The sequence below is a fragment of the Vespa velutina genome, chromosome 16 (genome assembly GCF_912470025.1).
Source record: "Vespa velutina chromosome 16, iVesVel2.1, whole genome shotgun sequence".
NCBI classification, from domain to species: domain Eukaryota; kingdom Metazoa; phylum Arthropoda; class Insecta; order Hymenoptera; family Vespidae; genus Vespa; species Vespa velutina.
Genome location: NC_062203.1, coordinates 1,727,501 through 1,747,500, shown reverse-complemented (window position 1 = coordinate 1,747,500; position 20,000 = coordinate 1,727,501). Strand labels below are relative to the sequence as shown.

Here is a 20,000-nt window from a genome sequence, read left to right as displayed (position 1 = left end):
TAAAATAGAAAGAAAGAGATAGATAGACAGAGAGAGAGAGAGAGAGAGAGAGAGGACGGAAACGACGAAGGTACAGAGAGAGAGAGAGAGAGAGAGGGAGGGGAGGAGGAGTGAAGAGGTATGTGGAAAAAAATCCGACAATTTTTCTGCCTCCAAGAGGTAGCGCGATAGTCCAATTCGAATAGGGAAAAGCTCTTCGCTTCGTGTAGAGGTGCAAGCGTTAAACTGACAATAACACTTTTTCTGGACTGCGCCCGTAACACTCAACAATGCTACGAGCTCGTCTCCTACCCTTCCAACTGTCCGTTTCCCTCCCTTTAACCCTTTCCCCCCTCTCTTTCTCTCTCTCTCTTTCTTTTCCCGTACTATGGTACATCTCTCTTTTCCATCCTCCTTCTATCCATTCGAACATCGAGCCGAACTACTCTATTGCGCTTCTCCCTTGTCACACGCTCGGTACATTCATCCATCCAACATCAGCATCACCATCGCCACTACCATTGCCACTACCTACTACTACCAACACCATTGCCACCGTAGTCGTTCTCCTACTCTTCTCACCTTCTCCTCCTATCCCTACGTTTAAACTCGTCCAACGAGCGTCGAAACAATGCGCAATACATTTTTGTGATTAAAAGTTAGCTGCTGTGGCGACGAGAATGTTTCGGGGATGTGCTGCTGCAAGGTTGCGATTGTTTTATCTTTATCTTTCTCTATCCTTCTCTCTCTTTCTCTCTCTCTGTCTCTTTCTATCTATCTATCTGTCTTTATCTATCTATATGTCTTTCATCGTTTTATCAAGCACTTGCATATACGTCTGAACGTACACCTTTAAGAGTAGTAGACGTCCAAGAGGAACAAGGTGTCTACACAGTTGCGAGACTTCGTTTCAGCCTCTTTTTCCGCTGACGCGACGTTCTATTATCATTTCCGTGTTCTCGAATGAAGCAGCGTTCTCGAGGCGTTACCACTCACGATTATTCGAAATTTACTCTCTCTCTCTCTCTCTCTTTTTCTCTCTCTTTCTCTCTCTTTCTCTCTGTCTGTCTCTCTCTGTCTCACTTTTTCTCTATGTCGCATCGTTTCCACCGAATTACGGGCTTGGAGAAAACGCTCGATGCCAGTCGACGGATACTTTGAAAAGGTACTCGTTAACGACTCGTGAGACACGAGAACCAGACGAAAGTGAAATATACCTACTAGATGAAAATAACAGAAGATCGTTCTGTCAAAGAACGTTTTTTTTTTTTTTTTCTTTTTCTTTTTTTTTTTTTTTTTTTTTTTTTTCTTAAGTACTTTTACATCGTTACAGAGGAATAAGCTTCAATGTTTTCACGAATTTACTTGCTGTTCTGTTTCGAATAAACGTTACATCGTTGTATCATAATCGTCAAAGATAAAAATCGGTGAAAGGAAAAAATGAAAGTAGCAATCGTAACAAGCCAACCGTGGTTAGTAGTAATGGTTTTGTTGTCGATGGTCTCTCTATCTAAAAGAGAAGAAAGAAATAAGAAAATGTAAAGTTGAAAAGGTTGGTTGGCCTCGGAAGAATCTAAGAAGAAGAAGAAGAAGAAGAAGAAGAAGAAGAAGAAGAAGAAGAAGAAAAAGAAAACGATGGATGGTTAAAGAGCAAACGAAGAAAAAGGAGTTGAATAGTTGCCGTCAAACGGGAGATACGAGTAAGAAAGAGAAAGGAAACGAGAAAAGAGAGATAGACTAAATATAAGAAGATGCCGTAAGGTCTCTACCGGGTAGCCTAAAGATATAAGGTAGCTTACGTTTAAACAACACGCCAAAAATCCTAAATCCAAGGAATAGGAGCTTTTCAGCATTGAAAAGGAAACGAAGAGACGAGATAGGTATAGCGCGAGAGAAGAGAAGCCATGTTTACACCACTCGTAGATCAGTCTGGTGCACATTAGTCGACGACCTTTAACCTCTCGAGTCGGTGCTCGTTCTTTTTGCAAGCGTCCTCTCGTTCGTCTCAACCCCGACGTCCCTTATCATTCGACGGGATCAAAACACAGAGAAGACCAGCGTTCGTTCCTTTTCTCCCGTCTTACCGAACTCTCGTCTCGATGAAAGCCCGCGAAGAAAGCAAAACTAAACTTCCTACCAACATTCCCACCCCCACCCACTTTCACTCTCTTTCTCTCTCTCTCTCTCTCTCTCTCTCTCTCTTTTTGTCTCTTTTTCTTTTTCTTTCTCCCTTCTCTTTTTTAGCATCGAAAATTTCAAGAGAAAATCCGAGATCTCCCTTGAAATTCACGATGAAAAAGACTAGATTCTTGAACTTCCGATTCTCCGACGTTACGTCAAAAGGAGACGGAAACCGATACGTGGAAGATGAAAAAGCTAGAACAATTTTCTATGGATGAATCGTATCGAATCGTACGACGAAATCGCATTGGGAGAAGGCGACGCAATCGTTGATGTTGCGAGATTACCACGTGTGAAAATAAAATACGAGAGGACTTCTACGGACATTATATCTAAATATATCTTCGGTTTTTTCCCCCTATCTTTCTCTCTCTCTCTCTCTCTCTCTCTTTATGTTCAATCTGCCTTTCAATCAGCGAGGTGTCCGAATGATGATGCCCCGTGAGAGAAGGTCCCGATTTTTGGTTTGCCGAGCTTTTTCATGAATTACATTCGGTTGATGGAAACGTGAAGAAGAGAGCAAGTGAAAGAAAGATAGATAGAGAAATAGAGAGAAAGAGAGAGAGAGAGAGAGAGAGAGAGAGAGAGAGAGAGAGAGAGTTAGATAGAGTGGGAGGATGGAAGCGAGCAAATGAAGTATATGCAAATAACGAGGGTGGAAATGAATGCACGCTGCTGCGGCAACGGCAGTAGTAGGGAGGTGGTACTAGTACTACTGCTGGTGGTGCTACTGCTGATGCTGGTTGGTACTAGTTGGTAGTGGTAGAGGTGATGGAGAAGGTACGGAGGAAGGGGGGGGGTGCGACTTCGCTAATGGGGCGGGTGCAATGCACGTTGAAGGGACCACCCGAAAATAATTCCGTCCTCTATCGCGACGAGAGAACCCCCCAGGGCTGCCCAATTATCGCGAAACTGCTCCTACCCACTACTTCGCGCTTCGGGCTTAAACAAACGAACGGTACACTCTTGTTCACCAGAACAATCCGTCTTGCTCCTGCCATTTTACAGAACATTTAAAGAATCTTTGCGAAGAGACGACGACAACGACGACGACGACGACGACGACGACGACGACGACGACGACGACGACGATCGATCGATTTGTTCGAACTACGACGACCCTTCCTTCTTCCTCGGCTTTGCTCTTATTTTTGTTTTCTCTTCTCTTTTCTTTTTCTCTTTTTTCTTTTTCTTGATTTCTTCTTCTAACATCTCAGCTTTTATTTACGATCGTAAGTGGCGATCGAATAGAGAACGTTCTTCTTCTCCTCCTTGCGTTTCCTCACAGAAAGTGTTCACGATCGAGAAAAATGAGGGAAAAGAATGATGAGAAATGTTACTAAGGTTGAACTTTCCTAGACAGAAAATAATGGAGCAATGACTGTAATGTTTCTTAATACTTTGATTTCTTACCTTTCGATATTTTGATCGATCATTCATATAGATGTCATGATCGTTTGAATTATATTAATGATATTTATTAATGAAATAATACGAAAATATTATTTAACGAAGTGTAAGAATTTAAAATACGGTATACTCTATGGTAATTATGCAATCGTAACGTTAAAATAGATTATTATTATTAATAATTTAGAGAAAAAAATTAATAAAATTATAATAAAATTGTATATAAAAATTTATAAAAATTATATTAATTGTCATGTCATTTAGATAGATTATTAAAATATTATTAAAATCGAAATTCCGTATGATAAATTTTTAAATCCAATCAACGTTTGAAATATTTTCAAATCATTTTCAATATATATATATATATACATATATTCAATATATATATATTCTCTTATATATATATAAGAGAATTAAATGAATACGTACAATCTTCGTTTGGAAGTATTCATAGGTCTAGAGAAAATGGTGCTTCAAATACTTTCAAATTTTAATAGAAATGAATGCAAATGTATTCACATAATTAAATCTAATGAAAGATTTAAATAATTTTGTGGTCGAAAAGAAATTAAATACGTCAATTTGAATATAAATGATTTGATTCTTTTACAATGGCTAAGAAATTCTTTTATTATTTAAACATTTATAATCTAATCTAATGTATGAATTATTTTAAACGAATTTATATAAAAATATGTTTACAATAGATATTAGTTAGTAGATAAGTATTTGAGAAAAAAAAAAAATACAATTTATATATATAATTATTTATAATTCATTTAATTCTTTCAATGATAAATAAAACTAAGATGACATTTAATTTACATTAATTCTAATGATTATTTCAATAATTATAAAAAGAAATGAAATCTGTAATATATGATTTTTATGAATTTGATAATTCTAATCGTAAACGTAATCGTTTATCAAAAGTGCAAAGAAAAAGTAAGTAATAATTGGAAATAAAAAAATTGAGAGAGAGAGAGAGAGAGAGAGAGAGAAAGAGAAAGAGAGAGAAAAAGAGAGAGACAAAAAAAACTTCTTGACTTTTCAATTTTCTTTCTATCTTCGTTTATCCGATTCTTGGGGCTCACCGCGGTATTCGGCAAACGATCGATCGGCGGATATTCAAGGCGGAATCGAGTGGTAGTGTAAAACGGTTTTGCGGAAAGTTACGTACCGGCATCGAGAGAGAGAGAGAGAGAGAGAGAGAGAGAGAGAGAGAGAGAGAACGGCCATGCTATTCGCATAGCATATCGAAAGTAGTTCGGGGGGAACGTGTTCTGAAGGAATTCAAAGTTCAAGAGGGACTTTTCTTTTCTTTTCCACCTTCTCCTGTTTTTTTCTCTTGCCTCCCTTCTTCTTCTTTTTCTTTTTTTTTTTTTTCTTTTTCTTTTTCTCTTTTCTCTTTTCTTTTACCGAAAGGATCGGGTCTCTCTTCAGAATTCGACGTTCCGTAAAAGGATTTAGGCTTTCTCGTCAACAAAGTTTTTTTTTTTCTCGCGGAGTTAAAACCGTCTTTAAATTAAGGAAAAAAGAAGGGGGGCGGGGAGGAAAAAGAAAACATAGAAGAAGAAGAGGAGGAGGAAGAAGAAAAAAGAATATAAAAGAAAAAGGAAAAGAACAAAATTTACGAGTAAAAAGAAAATAGAAGGAACATTAAGAAAGAAGAGAGAAACTTCGTTTTCGGGATCGAACGAAATCGTTTGAACCTCCCTCGATATTTCATTCGTAGCTGCTTCAGAAAAGAAGCGGCTTTACCGAACGCTCTTCAAAGTATTTCTCTCTTTTCTTTTTTTTTTTTTTTTTTTTTTTTTCTTCAAGGAAAACAAGTTTTCCAAGAGCCGTGTTTTCCATGCGAAGTAGTACACGATAACGAGAAAAGAAGATAGAATCTTCCAACATTTTGAAAAATCCAGTAAAGAAGGGGAAGAGAGAGAGAGAGAGAGAGAAAGAAAAATGCTCGTTGATTCGCGATACCTAGTAGTGTTGTTGCATACCTACTACACGATCGATCGAGCGAACGAGTTTCGTCTCCTCGATTATTCATTCGTGGATAAAATTTTAATTTACGATCTTAACGTACTTCCGAAGAATCCTACCATCGCGAGAAATTCGTTTGCTTTATGCGCTCTCAAGTTGGAACTTTCAGTTTGACCGTTAAGCTTCGCTTCAGGGTGGAAAATGATGAAACGAATGGGGAGGATTGCATAGAAGAGGGGTTGAATTCTCGAGGTTTCAAGTATAGAACGAGAAGGAACAAGATATATATATATATATATATATATATATATATATATATATATATAAAGAGAAAGAGAGAAGGACATAGAACAACGAGCTTCGGCTTGTATTAAATCGGAAGATTGGAATTCTAATTAATGTTCCAGGATTATCGATAATGAGACGATGGTGGTAGAATGAATGAGAGGGTGACAAAGATGCTCGACAAAAACGACTTGTTCCTAGACCCCTTTTCTTCTACTTTCACAACTGTGAATGAAAATTCGACTCGCTAACCCCATCTCTTCGATGTAATTAGAAAGGAAGAAAGAAAGAAAGAAAGAAGAAAAGGAAAAAAGGAAAAAAGGAAAAAAGGAAAAAAAGATAAAGCGACGAAGTAATAACAAGATCTATAATAAAACTTTTTCGAGTATCGACTTGAATTTTGTTCAATAAATATAACCTTGGCTCTGATATATATATATATATATATATATATATATATATATATACTAACCTGGTACGTTTTGAAAAGTAGAAACGTTCTTTGAAATTATAGAAAAATACAAGGTTATATCTATTCGATTTGATCTATTCTCCCTGAGGGAATAAAAGCTGAGAAAATTGAATATATATATATATATATACCTTTCGTTTATACATACATAGATAAGGTTAATGAAATTATTTAGATTGAATATAATTCTTTAAGAGAAAGAGATAAAGATTAAGATATAAGGTCCTTTTATACTTATATATACACTTATAGATATACATATCATCGTTATAAGTTCATCGTTTATATACATCATTACTTTTAAACAATATACGTCGCGCGTATATATAACGTCGTTGTAAAAGAAAAGAGAAGGAAAAAAAAAAAAATAAAAAAAAAAAAAAATCCGATAAAGGACACGTAAAAGCTTAAGGGAAGTCCTCATGAATACACTCACGGCCAGTTCACGGATTATCGTAGTATCGCTTTTTCTCACCCCTCTTCCAATCCTCTTCCCCGGAATGCTTTGAAAGACGTCGTTGAAACTTCGAAGAAGGAGAATAAAGATAACGCGAGAAAAGGCTGTTCCCTCTCTCGCATCGTCCTTTCATCTTTTCTACGTCGACTATCCTTAAGTTTCAAAGAGTTAATTCGATGCGGTAAACGCCGGGAGATGAGAGTTTACAGTTAAATATCCTCTGGCACTTTCTTTCTTTCTTTCTTTCTTTCTTTCTTCTTCTTCTCTTTCTTTTTTTCCTTTTTACCTCCTTTCCGTGTTTTTTGTTTTTTTTCTCTCTCTTCTTCCTGTCCCACCTCTTTTTCACGCTTTTATTGTCATCAGAAAGAGAAAGAGAGAGAGAAAGTACATACATGTATGATATATATATATATATATATATATATATATATATATATATATGTATATATTATACATCGTGTATAAGAACGTAGGTTATTCGCTCGCACGTTTACGTTTAACAAACCCTCTCTAACGTTACGGCACTTTTCTCTTTCAGGAAGGCGAGAGGGGATACTTGGAGGGACTAGCTTCAAGGTATGCAGACCTCTTCAGAACGCATTACGGAGATGTCCTGGAGCCGCTTGAGGAGTTACGCCGACGCGAAACAAATGCTTCCCCCAGAATGCCCAACACTCAGCTTACCACCAGTCATTCACAGCCCATTTACGTGCCTGGAAAATACTCGGTGAATAAATCCTTTCTCTTTCTCTCTCTCTCTCTCTTTCTCTTTCTTTCCCCGCCTCCCTTCTCTCTTTCTTTCTCCATGACTTCTCATCTTTTTCTTCGGAGAATTTTCTTTCTCGAAAAGAAAAGAAAAAAAAAAAGAAAAAGAAAAGAAGATAAAAAGAAAAAGAGAAAAGAAAAAATAAATAAAAGGGAATCATCTTACTTGTAAGATTAACCGAACGTGTATAGCAAGTAAAGGATCGAGAATGTCCGTCGAGAGTAATTTTCCAAAGTGGCTTAAGAGGTTTATCAAGCGTGTAAACCACCATCGATCCCAAAGCTTAAATCGGTCATTGTTCGTAACCGTGAGACGTTCCAACGGCAACACCGTCAACGGCTAATCGAATTTCCAATCGCGAGAAATCGATTGCCGATTAAGGTCAAGCTCTTCTCGAAGACCCCCCGCGGGCGCGTCGACGTGGAAAATTAATAAGGAACTTCCTCCGTTCTATTCCGATAAGAGAAAGACCAAGGAGAATCATTCTCGATTAAAAGAGTACCAAGCTTTTTCATACTTCTTTTTCGTTTCCTTCTCTCCCTCTCTCTCGCGCTCTCTTTCTCTCTCTCTCTCTTTTTCTCTCCTGCCGTGAAAGAAAAATGAAATTTTTTTTCTTCCACGACGACAAATTGTTCTTCGTTTTCTAGGAGGAAAATTAAAAAGTTTTCCTTTTTCTTCTTTACCTTTTACATCCTCTTTTCTTTTTTGCTTCTGAAATAAAAATTTCTGGTAATAACGTAGAAACTTTATGTGAAATAGAAAAGGATAAAAACGTGTTTTCTATTTTTTTTTTATAGCCATCGAGTTGCCTCAGTGATAAGGAAGAAGATGAGATCTATGGCTTCGGTTACGGTGTCTTCAGTAGACAAATGCTTCAACATCGTCAACAAAAACTTGCACTCGCCACGCAGAATACGGCCGCCATGACACCGGCTGGACATCCGCAACCTTACCAAAGGTAAGTATTTTTCTTTTTCTTTTTTCTTTTCTTTTTCTTTTTCTTTTTATAGAACAAAAAAAAATAAATAAATAAATAAAGAAATTAAGAAATTAAAAGATTTCTTTTCTTTTTTTCTTTCTTTTTTTCCTTTTTTTTTTTTCTTCTTTTTTTTTTTTTTATTTCATCACTAAGATACGTGAGAAAATTTATAAATCTCGAGGTAGAATGGGTCAATCGTGGACTAACATTAAGAGAATAAAGACGAGCGCAAATTGTCCGTTCTTACCAGTCATAACGCGCGTGATTATGCCGGAATCACGTTAATGTGAAATACCGAATACGTGCCGTTTCTACGTCTACAACAATTCAGCTCGTATCTCCTTGCAACAAATGTGTTACTGACGTTGACTCGTTCGACCATGAAAAAAAATGTAATTTGATATTTTAGTTGAATTTTTATTTCTATTAAAATATCTCAATCGTATTGTCCATTTCTTCTTTTACGTCTACTTCTATTTCTACATCTTCTACTTATTCCTCTTCTTCCTCTTCTTCTTCTTCTTTTTTTCTCTTCTCTTTTACAGCTGTCTGAGCCCGAGATCAGCATTTTTCTACGAATTTCCACCTAATGGTAAGTAACGAATTTTATTTAACTTTACTAGTATAGTTTTAAGTTACACCGTAAGGCGATTATATTCAAATTATTTAATAAATTAAAAAGAAAAAAAAAAAAGAAAAAATAAAAAGGAAAAGAAAAAGAAATATTCGTCAGTTTGAAATTTATCCAATATATCGATCGAAGATAAAATTTATTACAAATATGCGTTATTACATTATACAACAATCGAATTTTGAATAACGAATATATTGAAGTAACGACAACATTGGGGAAATAAAATCGAGACGGAGAATATCGCTCTACGATTCTAAAATTTTCCAAGATATCGAGAAACACTTTAGATTCCATATTGGAAAGGCACTTGGTGTAACCAAAAGGCGTAGTGGTGGGGAAACGTAGGACGTGAGTGGTGAGAGTATTCCGGTTGATACTTCATTTCTGTCGACTCCTTCCACCCATCTGGATGCCCATTCCGTACCGTACGTCGTCTGCTCTGGCTATGAATACATAATTGAGATCGAGACCTTTCTCGTAAGTACCACGTAGGAACGTATTCCTTCGAGATATCCTCGACACGATCTTCTATTCTTTCGAACCTTCTATTCTTTCAATACACCAAAATCTTTCTCCCCCATCTAAAATGGATCATATCAAAAAGTCTGATTTCTTATTAGCATCTCGTATCGTTTAAGAAATATTTGAAAATTTTTCAGATCGTTAAACGTATTTTCATCTTTTATCGGATATTTAACGATAACGATGAATATGTTAAATAAAAATTTCATATCAAATAATAATATATCTCAATTTGTCAATAGAAATATTTTTATGTGTAATCATTGTATTAGATTTTTCTTTTAATATATTTTTAATAATTAATTAAAAATTCGTGCGAATTAATTAATTATAAATAATTTTTATAAACTATTTTCTATAATCAGAGTATGACGATATCAGTATATACGTACAAGTAGGAAAAATAATTTCGAAGATATATATCTAATCGATTGATGATAATATCTAAATTTTTTAATTTGTAACAGGAAATTTCTATACGTTAATATAGAATATATCCGAATAAATAGAAAAGTTCAAATATAATATATTAAATTAATTTTATAATATATGATATATATTGGAAAATTATTTGATTGTATAAAATAATTATTTATTCGTTAACAATTCGATCAAAATAATTAAACGTTTGATATTAATTAAATCGCATTGAAACGATCAAAAAAGTTGGTCGATATGAAACGTAATATCGATCAGTAGCAAAGGCAAGTTCGAATGTAATTTACGTGTTCGTGGTTAAATTATCGAATTACTGGAGGAAGGACAAGCATAAATTGTTGTCATACGACTAGCCAACAAGTCCGAGCGAGGTTGGCCAAGGTAAACTTCGTAAGGAAAGTTAAGCGCGTCTCCTGTTGGTATTCCTACTCCGATCGAGAGAGAAGCACGTTCATGCTGTGGTGGTTCTGAAATCCTCGTTGGAGTTAAAGGTACCTTCGAAATTCCAAGACCCACGTTCAAGGGAGGAGGATCTTAGCCAAAATAGACCGAGGTGTTGGGAGAATGCTCGTGACCAGCTTCGAATTTGGACTAGCAAGAAATGTTGGTATACTCGCTCTCTTTCTCTCTCCTCTCTATATATCCATATATATATATGTGTGTGTGTGTGTGTGTGTGTGTGTGTGTGTGTATACGTCTATCTCACTCTCTCTTTCTCTTTCTATCTCATACTCCTTCCGCTTTCCAAATCGGAGAACTAATCAGTTTGGCTATGGAAAGGAAGGCATGAGCTGAAGGAGATAGGGGAGATGGAGGGTCGGAGGATTGGGGAGGGTTAGAGGAGAAGGAAGGTAGGTTCGCATTTAACAGTAATTCCATGTAAGAGGCGCCAATGCCGGATTGCCGCAGCACTTAGCAGTTGTCGCGTACAATGGTGCGAGGGCGCAAGCACCCCAATTCCAAAACCGAGCGTGGATTTGCTAGGATGCGCAAACAGGGTTGCTTGGGTTGCTCGCTTAGCGAAGCGCGCCAACTGTTGGAGAGCAAGCCTGTTTGTCTGGACTGGAATCTAACTAAGAGTTAGGTTTAGCAAGGACCGCTCAGATCGGAGAGTTGAATCGAAACGTGGGACGCAAGGAAGCTAAGGATGCTGACTGCCAAGGAACGAGCTGTTAAAACGAGCATCGCTTATCCTTGTCTCTTTCTCATTCCATCTTCTCATTCTACTACCATCCATCAGAGCCAACACCTTCCTAACGTAGTAGATTTAGTGGAAATGCCACGACAAATTTCTAATCAGAGTACGAGTTCTCTTAATGACTCCTTGATATTCCTTTTACTTAATTAATCATTAATTAGAAAATCTATCTTTCTAAATTGAATCTGTCCAAGAAGTTTTACTTTTACCGATTCTCTTTCGTTTTACAATGAGACGCTAATAAATTGAAATGTGTCATTTAATTCATAAAAAAAAAGAAAGAAAAGAGAAAGAAAGAGAGAGAGAGGGGGAAAGAAAAAAAAGGAAAATAGTAGGGGAAAGGAAATGTATAGATGTTGCAATATATCACACAAAATTAAACATAGTATTGTTGCAAATGTGCATATATGTACTACATGATACTACGATTATGTTTCGATGCATATATATATATATATATATATATATATATATATAGAGAGAGAGAGAGAGAGAAGCTAACTGGACGAATTTTGAAGACAAGCCAATAATATCATCCCCTGTTATTCAATCCACGTATTTTCGAATAAAGCAAGTTAAATGTACGGGTTTCCCTGTAAACACTTCCTTTTTCATTCTTATCTCACAGTTGGAAGATTAAGCGAGAAAGTTCAAAAAGGATGGTTGGATAGAAACGGGAAGGTTTCCCCTTCGTTGGTATTTAATGCGTTCTTCCAGTGGTGCAAAGGCACGCAATAGGATCCGACAGAAGGAACGAGGGATTCACTGCGTCGCTTCGAAGACGTCCTCGAAAGGGAGGCTTTTTACAGGCACGAAGGTCGAACAGTCTCTCACAAAGGACAGGGGAGATTCGAACCGTAAAGCGAACGGTGATAGCAGATCGGAGGCCCGTTTGTATGGGGTGGAATCCAACGAGGGCGATGGCCTTATTCCCTCGTGTAATTGCATTTCGGTGCCGTTCTCTCTTGGTGTTTGCCGTGGTAGCATCAGGGTTGCGACGATCCTACGTTTGTGTATACTATTTCAACGATGAGTAACGCCGACTTGGTGTCTCTCGCAAAATTTCGCACGATAGATGATAGATATGTGTACGTATTCTGTAAATACGTGTTTCTCTGTCTGTCTGTCTGTCCGTCTATCTGTCTGTCTGTCTGTCTGTCTGTCTGTCTGTCTGTCCGTTTGCCTGTGTGTATACGTGAGTGCACGGCGCGCGTTGTTATTTTTAAATCGCCAATAAACTTGCCAGTTCGTTGACTACGAAATTTTCACGTTCGACGCGCGCGTGATACCTTTGAATTTTTCACGTGCCACACTTCTCCTCTCTTTCCATCTACCTCTAACCCTCTCCCCCTTCCATCTACCCCCTTCGCTCTTCCTTTTTTTTTTCCATCCCCCTCCCCCATCCAAATTTATTCATTTAACATTTAGAACCATCCTGAAAAGTTCGTTTAAAAGCGTTGACACATGTCGAATACGTGTGAGCGGTTATTGACTCTCGATATATCATATTTTATTGATTCCCATAAACAAAATGGTTATTCCGCAAATTGTTTCTCGCCCATAGGTAAAGTAAATTCAATATTAAATATATCGGATCGGATAATTCATTAAATGTCGCGTGCGCGAGAGAAAGAGAGAGAGAAAATAGGAGAAAAAGAAAAAAAGAAAAGAAGGTAAAAAAAAAAAATAAAAATGCAACGAATGCAATTGCGGCTTATTCGTTGACAGAAACGTTGTTTATCTTACATTGAAACATAAAATTTGTCGGAAATGTTAAATGAGTGGATGGGGGGAGGGGTTGGGAGAGGTTTATGCAAAAAGCATTCATTTCGAAGAAAATATATAGTCTCTTTATTTCCTCGTTTTAGCTTTTTTCTCGATTACCACAGAAAATGGAGGGTATGCTTACTGCAACTGAATATCTATGGAAAAATATAGTGAAACTATCTATCACAGGGCTATACATTAACATTGGATCATTTGTTTAAAACGAGATCGTTGTTACGTGAAACCCCAAAAGAGAAACGTACATAATCTTTTCTCCTTCCTTCTACTATCCTTTCTCTCTCTCTCTCTCTCTCTCTCTCTCTCTCTCTATCTCTCTTTCTCTCTTTCTCTCTCGAATGTGCCGACACTAGTCTTTTTTAATGCAATCGTGGCCAACGCGACGCGTTAGATTGAATCTCGTTGCCGTACAAGAGATTGAATCACCAATGTTAACCGGTCCGGAAAATCAGTCACGAAAAATTGCATGTGTCACGACGATCAGAGTAACGTGATTTAACCGTCGACGATTCTCCTACGCTGTTTTATCGTGCTTTTAACTTGCCAACATCTCTCCACCTCGTACGTTCTCTTTCGATTGATTACCGTGCTACGAATATCGATGAAAGATTCGATTTTGTCGTTAAAGGTTTTCCAACGGTTTCATAGAGGTGGAAAAAAAAAGGAGAGAGAACAAAAAAAGAAAAGAGAAGAAGAGAAAAAGATAAGGAAGAGAAATGGAAAGAAAGAAAGAAACCAAAAAAAAATTATTAGACCGCCCCTCCCTCGCCTTACTTCCCCCCCTTACCCCCACCATTAAGGACGTTCCTTCAACGTGACCATGAAATCAATTTAAATTATTTCGCAAGTATATTCGTGAATCTGGCTGATCAAAATTATTATTATAAATATTATTATTATTATTATTATTATTATTATTATTATATCATCATGACAAAAAGAGAGAGGAAAAGAATAAGAGGTATATGAAGAGTTATAGGAATATGATAGTGGAAGAGAAAGAGAGAGAGAGAGAGAGAGAGAGAGAGAGAGAGAGAGAGAGAGAGAGAGAGAGAGAGAAGCAGAAGGTCGGAGAGAGGGCAGGGCTCTTGAATCGGCGCGACACGCGCTGCGTTGTACTTCCGCCCTATGAACCCCATCATCGTCTGATACAAGTGCCGTGTATTCCTCGTTTCTCTTCTCTCACTCTAACTCACAGCATTCTCTACCTTTCTTGAATCCCTTTCTCACATCGGTTATTTCTCTCTCTCTCTCTCTCTCTCTCTCTCTCTTTCTCTTTCTCTTTCTATCTATCTATCTATCTCATCCTCGTTCCCTTAACATGCGCGATGAAAACGAAAGAAAAGGAGACGAGCCCTGTGTCTAAGTAACCCGTACAAGCATCCACGCTTCGTCGTCATGGTTACGTTACACCGACTAGCCACAGACGAGCGCGTGGTATGCCTCTTGTGAAAGCAAAGGCGTGACAAATAGGGAAGAATAGACAATGACGATACTCTACGGCCGGCGAAGCCTCTCAACGGGACTCTCAGCCCTTCGCGAGTTTGGCTGCGAAAAAGTGAGAAAAGAATGGAAGAGAGATAGAAAATACGAGAGAAAAAGAGAAAAAAAGATAGAGAGAAAGTGAGCGAGTGAGTTAAAGTGAGTGTGTATGTGAGAGAAAAAGAGAGAAAGAGAGAGTGAGAGAGATTGTCTTTCTGTATGCAACGACCGGTTCGTTCACTGCATGACTTGGAGTCTGCCCAGCTTTACCTCCTCTCTTCTATCGACACCTATCCTCTTCTCTGTTCCTTTCTCATACCCTATCTACCTTCTCACCCCTCATATCTCATCCCTCTACGCCGTTTGTCTCTTATTGTCACCCACGAAAGACCTACCTTCTTCTTAACCCTTCATAGACTGACGAGACGTTAAAGACTCGCTGAGATAAATTCCCCCATCTCCTTTCGTCTACTACTACTACTACTACTATTACTACTACTACTACTACTACTACTACTACTACTACTACTACTACTACTACTACTACTACTACTACTACTACTACTACTACTACTATTACTATTACTAATGTATCACTTTGACAATTTCGTTCATATTGAAATCAATTGTTTTTTTGTTATATCTCATTTATAGAATCTTCTATAATATTGATAATTTATTAATATTTGTAAATGATATATTTGTGAATGACATTTTTTTCATACATTTTAAATCATTATCCTAATTAGATCTTAATATTTTCCTAGAGAATCGAATTTTATTAAAATCATTGAAATTATTAAAAACGTTTATCTCAATAATATTTCAATTAATTAAATCGCTTCTGATAAATTGATTATATTTATTTTCCCTCGTAGATATTTTTCAACACGATGGATGTCTAATCGGATCTAATTATCGGATAGATTAAGGATCTTTTTCTCGTCATAAGAAAAAGTCCAGTCTCTCTTTTCTTTTGAACGATTGAACATTTTCATTACTCTGCGTCTCGTGGTATTAAAAAGGGATGAGAAAAGTTGCCCGAAGGCATTTCTCCCCGTAGAAAAATATCTCGAGAGAGTATCGCCGAATAGAAAGAGAAAGATGATAGCGACGGAATGCCAGGTTGTTCATTGGTCGCCTAGCGATATCCATTCGCTGCCAACAGTATCAAGAAGTAAGGGAGAGAAGTACGAGTGGTTAGGGTTCCGATAGGATATGCGAACGTGGAATGAGGGAAGTAAAGTGGATTTTAATATCGCTTATTTATTCATGCTTATGGCGGCAGCCCCACTTTCGACCTACGTGGATTTCAGTAATATCGACTTCGTCTCTCTCTCTCTCTCTCTCTCTCTCTCTCTCTCTCTCATACTTACACATATCTTTCAAACTATACATATAACAGTGTACATAGAATGTACTACGTATTTTGCCAATAGAGATACAGTGAGCTCTCGACTCAACTTTCTCGAAAACCATCGTATATTTTTTGTCGTTTTTATTTTTTCTTCCTATCATTTTTTTTCTCCTTTTTATTATATTTTTCTTTAAAAAAAAAAAAAAAAAAAAAGAAAAAGAAAAAAAAGAGAAGAAAAAAAAAAAATAATAAAATTCTTTTTCAATCGAATTTTCTTATTTCTTCATACTTTTATACGCTTTTCCCTATACCGTAGATACTTGTAGTACAATTTATATTCCAGACGAGATTCGAGATATCGATAGACATGGCAAAAAGAGTGTAGTCAACGACTATAGACATTCCGAATAAAAAAGATTTCTTATATATTTCAAATAACCTCGAAGAAAGTATCCTCGTTAGGTGTTTCGACCGGTCGAAAGATTATGACTTCCGTAGCTTTTATTTCCCCGTCTCCCTCCCCCCTAACTCCCAACTCCCCTCTTCATCCCTATTTTCTCGGTACCACCACCAGCATCCTTTAAAAGAGCAATGGGGGAAAGGGAAAAAGAATGGTAGAGTGCGCTTCTGTCGTACTAGATAAAAGGAAAAGAAGTTTGAACTGTTAAGAACGACAACGGGCAAGCTTCGAAGTTGCGATTTTAGAGAGAAAGAGAAAAGAGGCGTAAAGTAGAAGAAGTAGAAGTAGAAGTGGTAGTAGAAGTAGTAGTAGAAGACGAATAAAAAGAAGAAGAAAACGAAAGATGAGAGTAAAGTGGAAGGGTAGTGTAGAGAAACGGGGATAAAAAGGGGTGAGGGGAGAAATCGCAGACTTTAATAACTTCGTTGCTTCGTGGAATTCTTCTCGCGTCGAGGTACAATGCGGAAAATCGAGAACACTCATGCCGCGGAAAAGGCGTACGGCGAAACTCTCGCCGTAATTTACGAGAGAACGTGCCAAGGTTTGGAAAGCGAGTAAATATCATCGCTCGTCTTTCCGCCGAGCGTCCAAGCGTCCACCCTTCGTCCTTCCCTTACTCTCCTCTCCCTCTTCTTTCCGCTTTTGCCTGGTTTTCTTCTCCCTATGGTGGACCAGTTATAATCAAGGGTACTTTCAAGAAGGAGCAATTGAATTTGTCGGATGGTGTCCAAACTCTAACCTTTGCTCCTTACGTTTACTCAAGCTTCGATTCAGTCATGAGATCTCTTTGTAGAAAGGCGCAATCCAAAAAATGAGAAGTTCGAAACGAAAAGAAATCATTTTTGTACTGGATACGAATTAAAGAAGTCGAGGAGCACGTACAGATACGAGAAAAAGAGATAAAGAGAGAGGGAGAAAGAGAGGATATATATATATATATATATATATATACACAGACATATAACTTCGAAAAGAAGAGATGCGACGATAAACGGATCGAAGAAAACGAATTCCATGAGTCTTTTATCGTGAACCATCCCTCTCTCATTCATCCACCCTCTCATCTTTCTGGACGAATTTAGAACCCTTCTTTTTTTTCCCTTCGCGAGTTTGAAAAATTCGATGCACACGCGAAAGAAACGGGTGATTCCTTCGATCTCCCTTTTCCGATCGTTCCCTCTTTTTTCCTTCTCGCGACAATCCTAGATCTCCCTATTGCTTACCATTTTATCCATCATCCTTTCGTACATCCCTTCGTCTTCTTACCGCTTTACAGACATCTCTCTTACTTCCACTCTCTCTCTCTCTCTCTCTTTTTTTATTTCTATTTCTCTCCCTCTTTTTAAAGAAAGTTATTGGATCCAGCACCATCCTCCTTTACCAATCGAGTTTATTTTTATTCCATACGATTCATTCGGTCGAACATGACTCGGTAGTTAAAGCTTCAGTAATATATATATATATATATATATATATATATATATATATATATATATATATATATCCGATATTACGAAACGACATTCCTTCTTACTCGCGGTCCCGCGAGGCTCTTATATTCTTTCCCTCGTATGGCTCGTTTCTATCTTACCCTTGGTGGCCTGCTTCCGCGTTATTTCTTTAGCTTATATCACCGTAGAAAGGATCCTCGCTTCGAGTAATAGCGACTTCCGCTGGATTCCCTACAACGAATTTCCTCGATTGCTTCCTCGAAAAAGTTTCCTCCCGAACATTTTCCACGGATTCTCTTTTTTTTTCTTTTTTTTTTTTTTTTCCCGGGTCATCCACGAAAATCGATAAATGTCTCAATGGAAAAATAGATTTGATGGTCTTGCACTAGATGTCGATCTTGCACTTTCTTTAAATTCATTGTGACAGAAATAGCGCAATGAGAATAGTTTGAAACAATGAATGAAAGTTCGACAATTCTCAAACGAATAAACGTTTAAACATTTTTCGATCTATCTTCAATTTTTCTTTCTTTCTCTTTCTTTCTTTCTTTCTCTATTTTTCTTACACTATAAAAACTTTATATTTTATTCCTTTAAGCAAATTTTTTAATACAATTTTTCAAGGAAAAAAATTTTTGTTTTTCCTTTAATTTTATATTTTATTATAATAACACTTTATAACATTTTATCGTTCAATCGAATTTCCTCTCTAATCTCTATACTAATCATCTGTGCCGATAATCCCCCCCCCTCCCCTCTTCCCCCCCATTCCCGCAGTAGTTATACGAAGTAATAGAAATCAATAATGTAAAAGCTAAAGGATTGTTCGATTACATGAATATACATTTCCTTAATAAATTTCATTGAAATACAGGAGAATAGCTTTTGTACATAAAATCAAAATCATAATTATGTAATAAAGATTTTTCGAATAATTCATCGTTAATTTTCTTAAAGCTTACAATAAAAATAATATATTGTAATTAATTAATTTATATAATAAAATGCCATAAAGAACTTTCATTTGCCATATGTCTCGTTTAATCTCAATTCTAGCCATTTAGTACGGAACGATAATCCTACAGTTATATACTGATAGAAATCAATGAGAGAGAAACGAAAAGGTTAATGTTTGTCCGATTATGCGTCTACCTAAATCCTTAAAAATTCCATTCGTTTGTGCAATCCCGTTCGTCATAACGTCAAAAGAGAAACATATTAACTCATAGAAGATGAGAAACGTTAATTATTGCAAAGTTACGATCGATACGTACGAACGTTTTGTCGATGTTTCTTTGTGATAGAAAGCCATTCGAATGACCATCGATGACACCCAGCAGCACGTTATGCAAAGTGAATTATTCGCACAGCTCGAACGAATCATTTCGTCGATCATCGGGCAACCTGGAGCCGAGATAATTCGTTCCTGCTAGTGACCGCGTCTATAGGTAGGCAATTAGGTACCGTTGTTGTCCGTACTAATAAACGGATGCGTTGACACTAATACAATATACTGTCGTTGAAAGGGCGTGGGCGACTAACGGGCCCGCCTGAATTATCCGTTAATGGACAGCGATGTTGCGGTGAACCCCGATTTATTCGATTATTTGCGAGATTGGTGGTAGTGCTAGCTGGTGCACCGTAAATTGGGTATTCCGAAAGATTTCACGCATCGTCCGATAAATGGAGCAAGCACAACTTTCCTGTAACTTGTTTCGTGAATTGAATCGAATCGGATCGAATCGAATTGAGTCGAGTCAGGTAGAACATCATTTCGTTCGACAAGAGTTCATCTTAACTAAACTATTCTCTATCTTCTTCTCTGTTTATAGAGCAAGGACAAAACACGAGTAAGAAGAAGACTACATTCTCAAGGTTATTGAGAGGTTTAAAAACGCACAAGAAGGAGAAGCAAGGTCAAACGCAAGGATCTCCAAGACACGGTCGTGCGAGAATAGGAGTACCACAGAGAGTGAGTCTATTATACCATTAGTATAATGTTATATATTCGGCATTATAATCATTAACGCATTATTATTCTCAATATAAAAGACGATCAAAATAATAGCCATTAATGTTGTTTTCGTATAAAACGGACGTACGACTTTAATTCTCTCTCTTTCTCTTTCTCTCTCTCTCTCTTTCTCTCTTTTTTCTA

General features: G+C 37.1%; 1 protein-coding gene across 5 annotated transcripts in view; it reads left to right on the top strand.

Moving 5' to 3' along the window:
* The window catches only part of LOC124954840, a 220,068-nt gene that overhangs the window by 179,578 nt on the left and 20,490 nt on the right, over positions 1-20,000 (top strand). For all 5 annotated transcript variants that reach the window (XM_047508382.1, XM_047508385.1, XM_047508383.1 and 2 more), the window contains exons 3-6: positions 7,309-7,497; positions 8,334-8,494; positions 9,061-9,107; positions 19,675-19,814. In XM_047508382.1, coding sequence (XP_047364338.1) covers positions 7,309-7,497; positions 8,334-8,494; positions 9,061-9,107; positions 19,675-19,814 — 537 coding nt within the window. The remainder of the gene's footprint in view (positions 1-7,308; positions 7,498-8,333; positions 8,495-9,060; positions 9,108-19,674; positions 19,815-20,000) is intronic.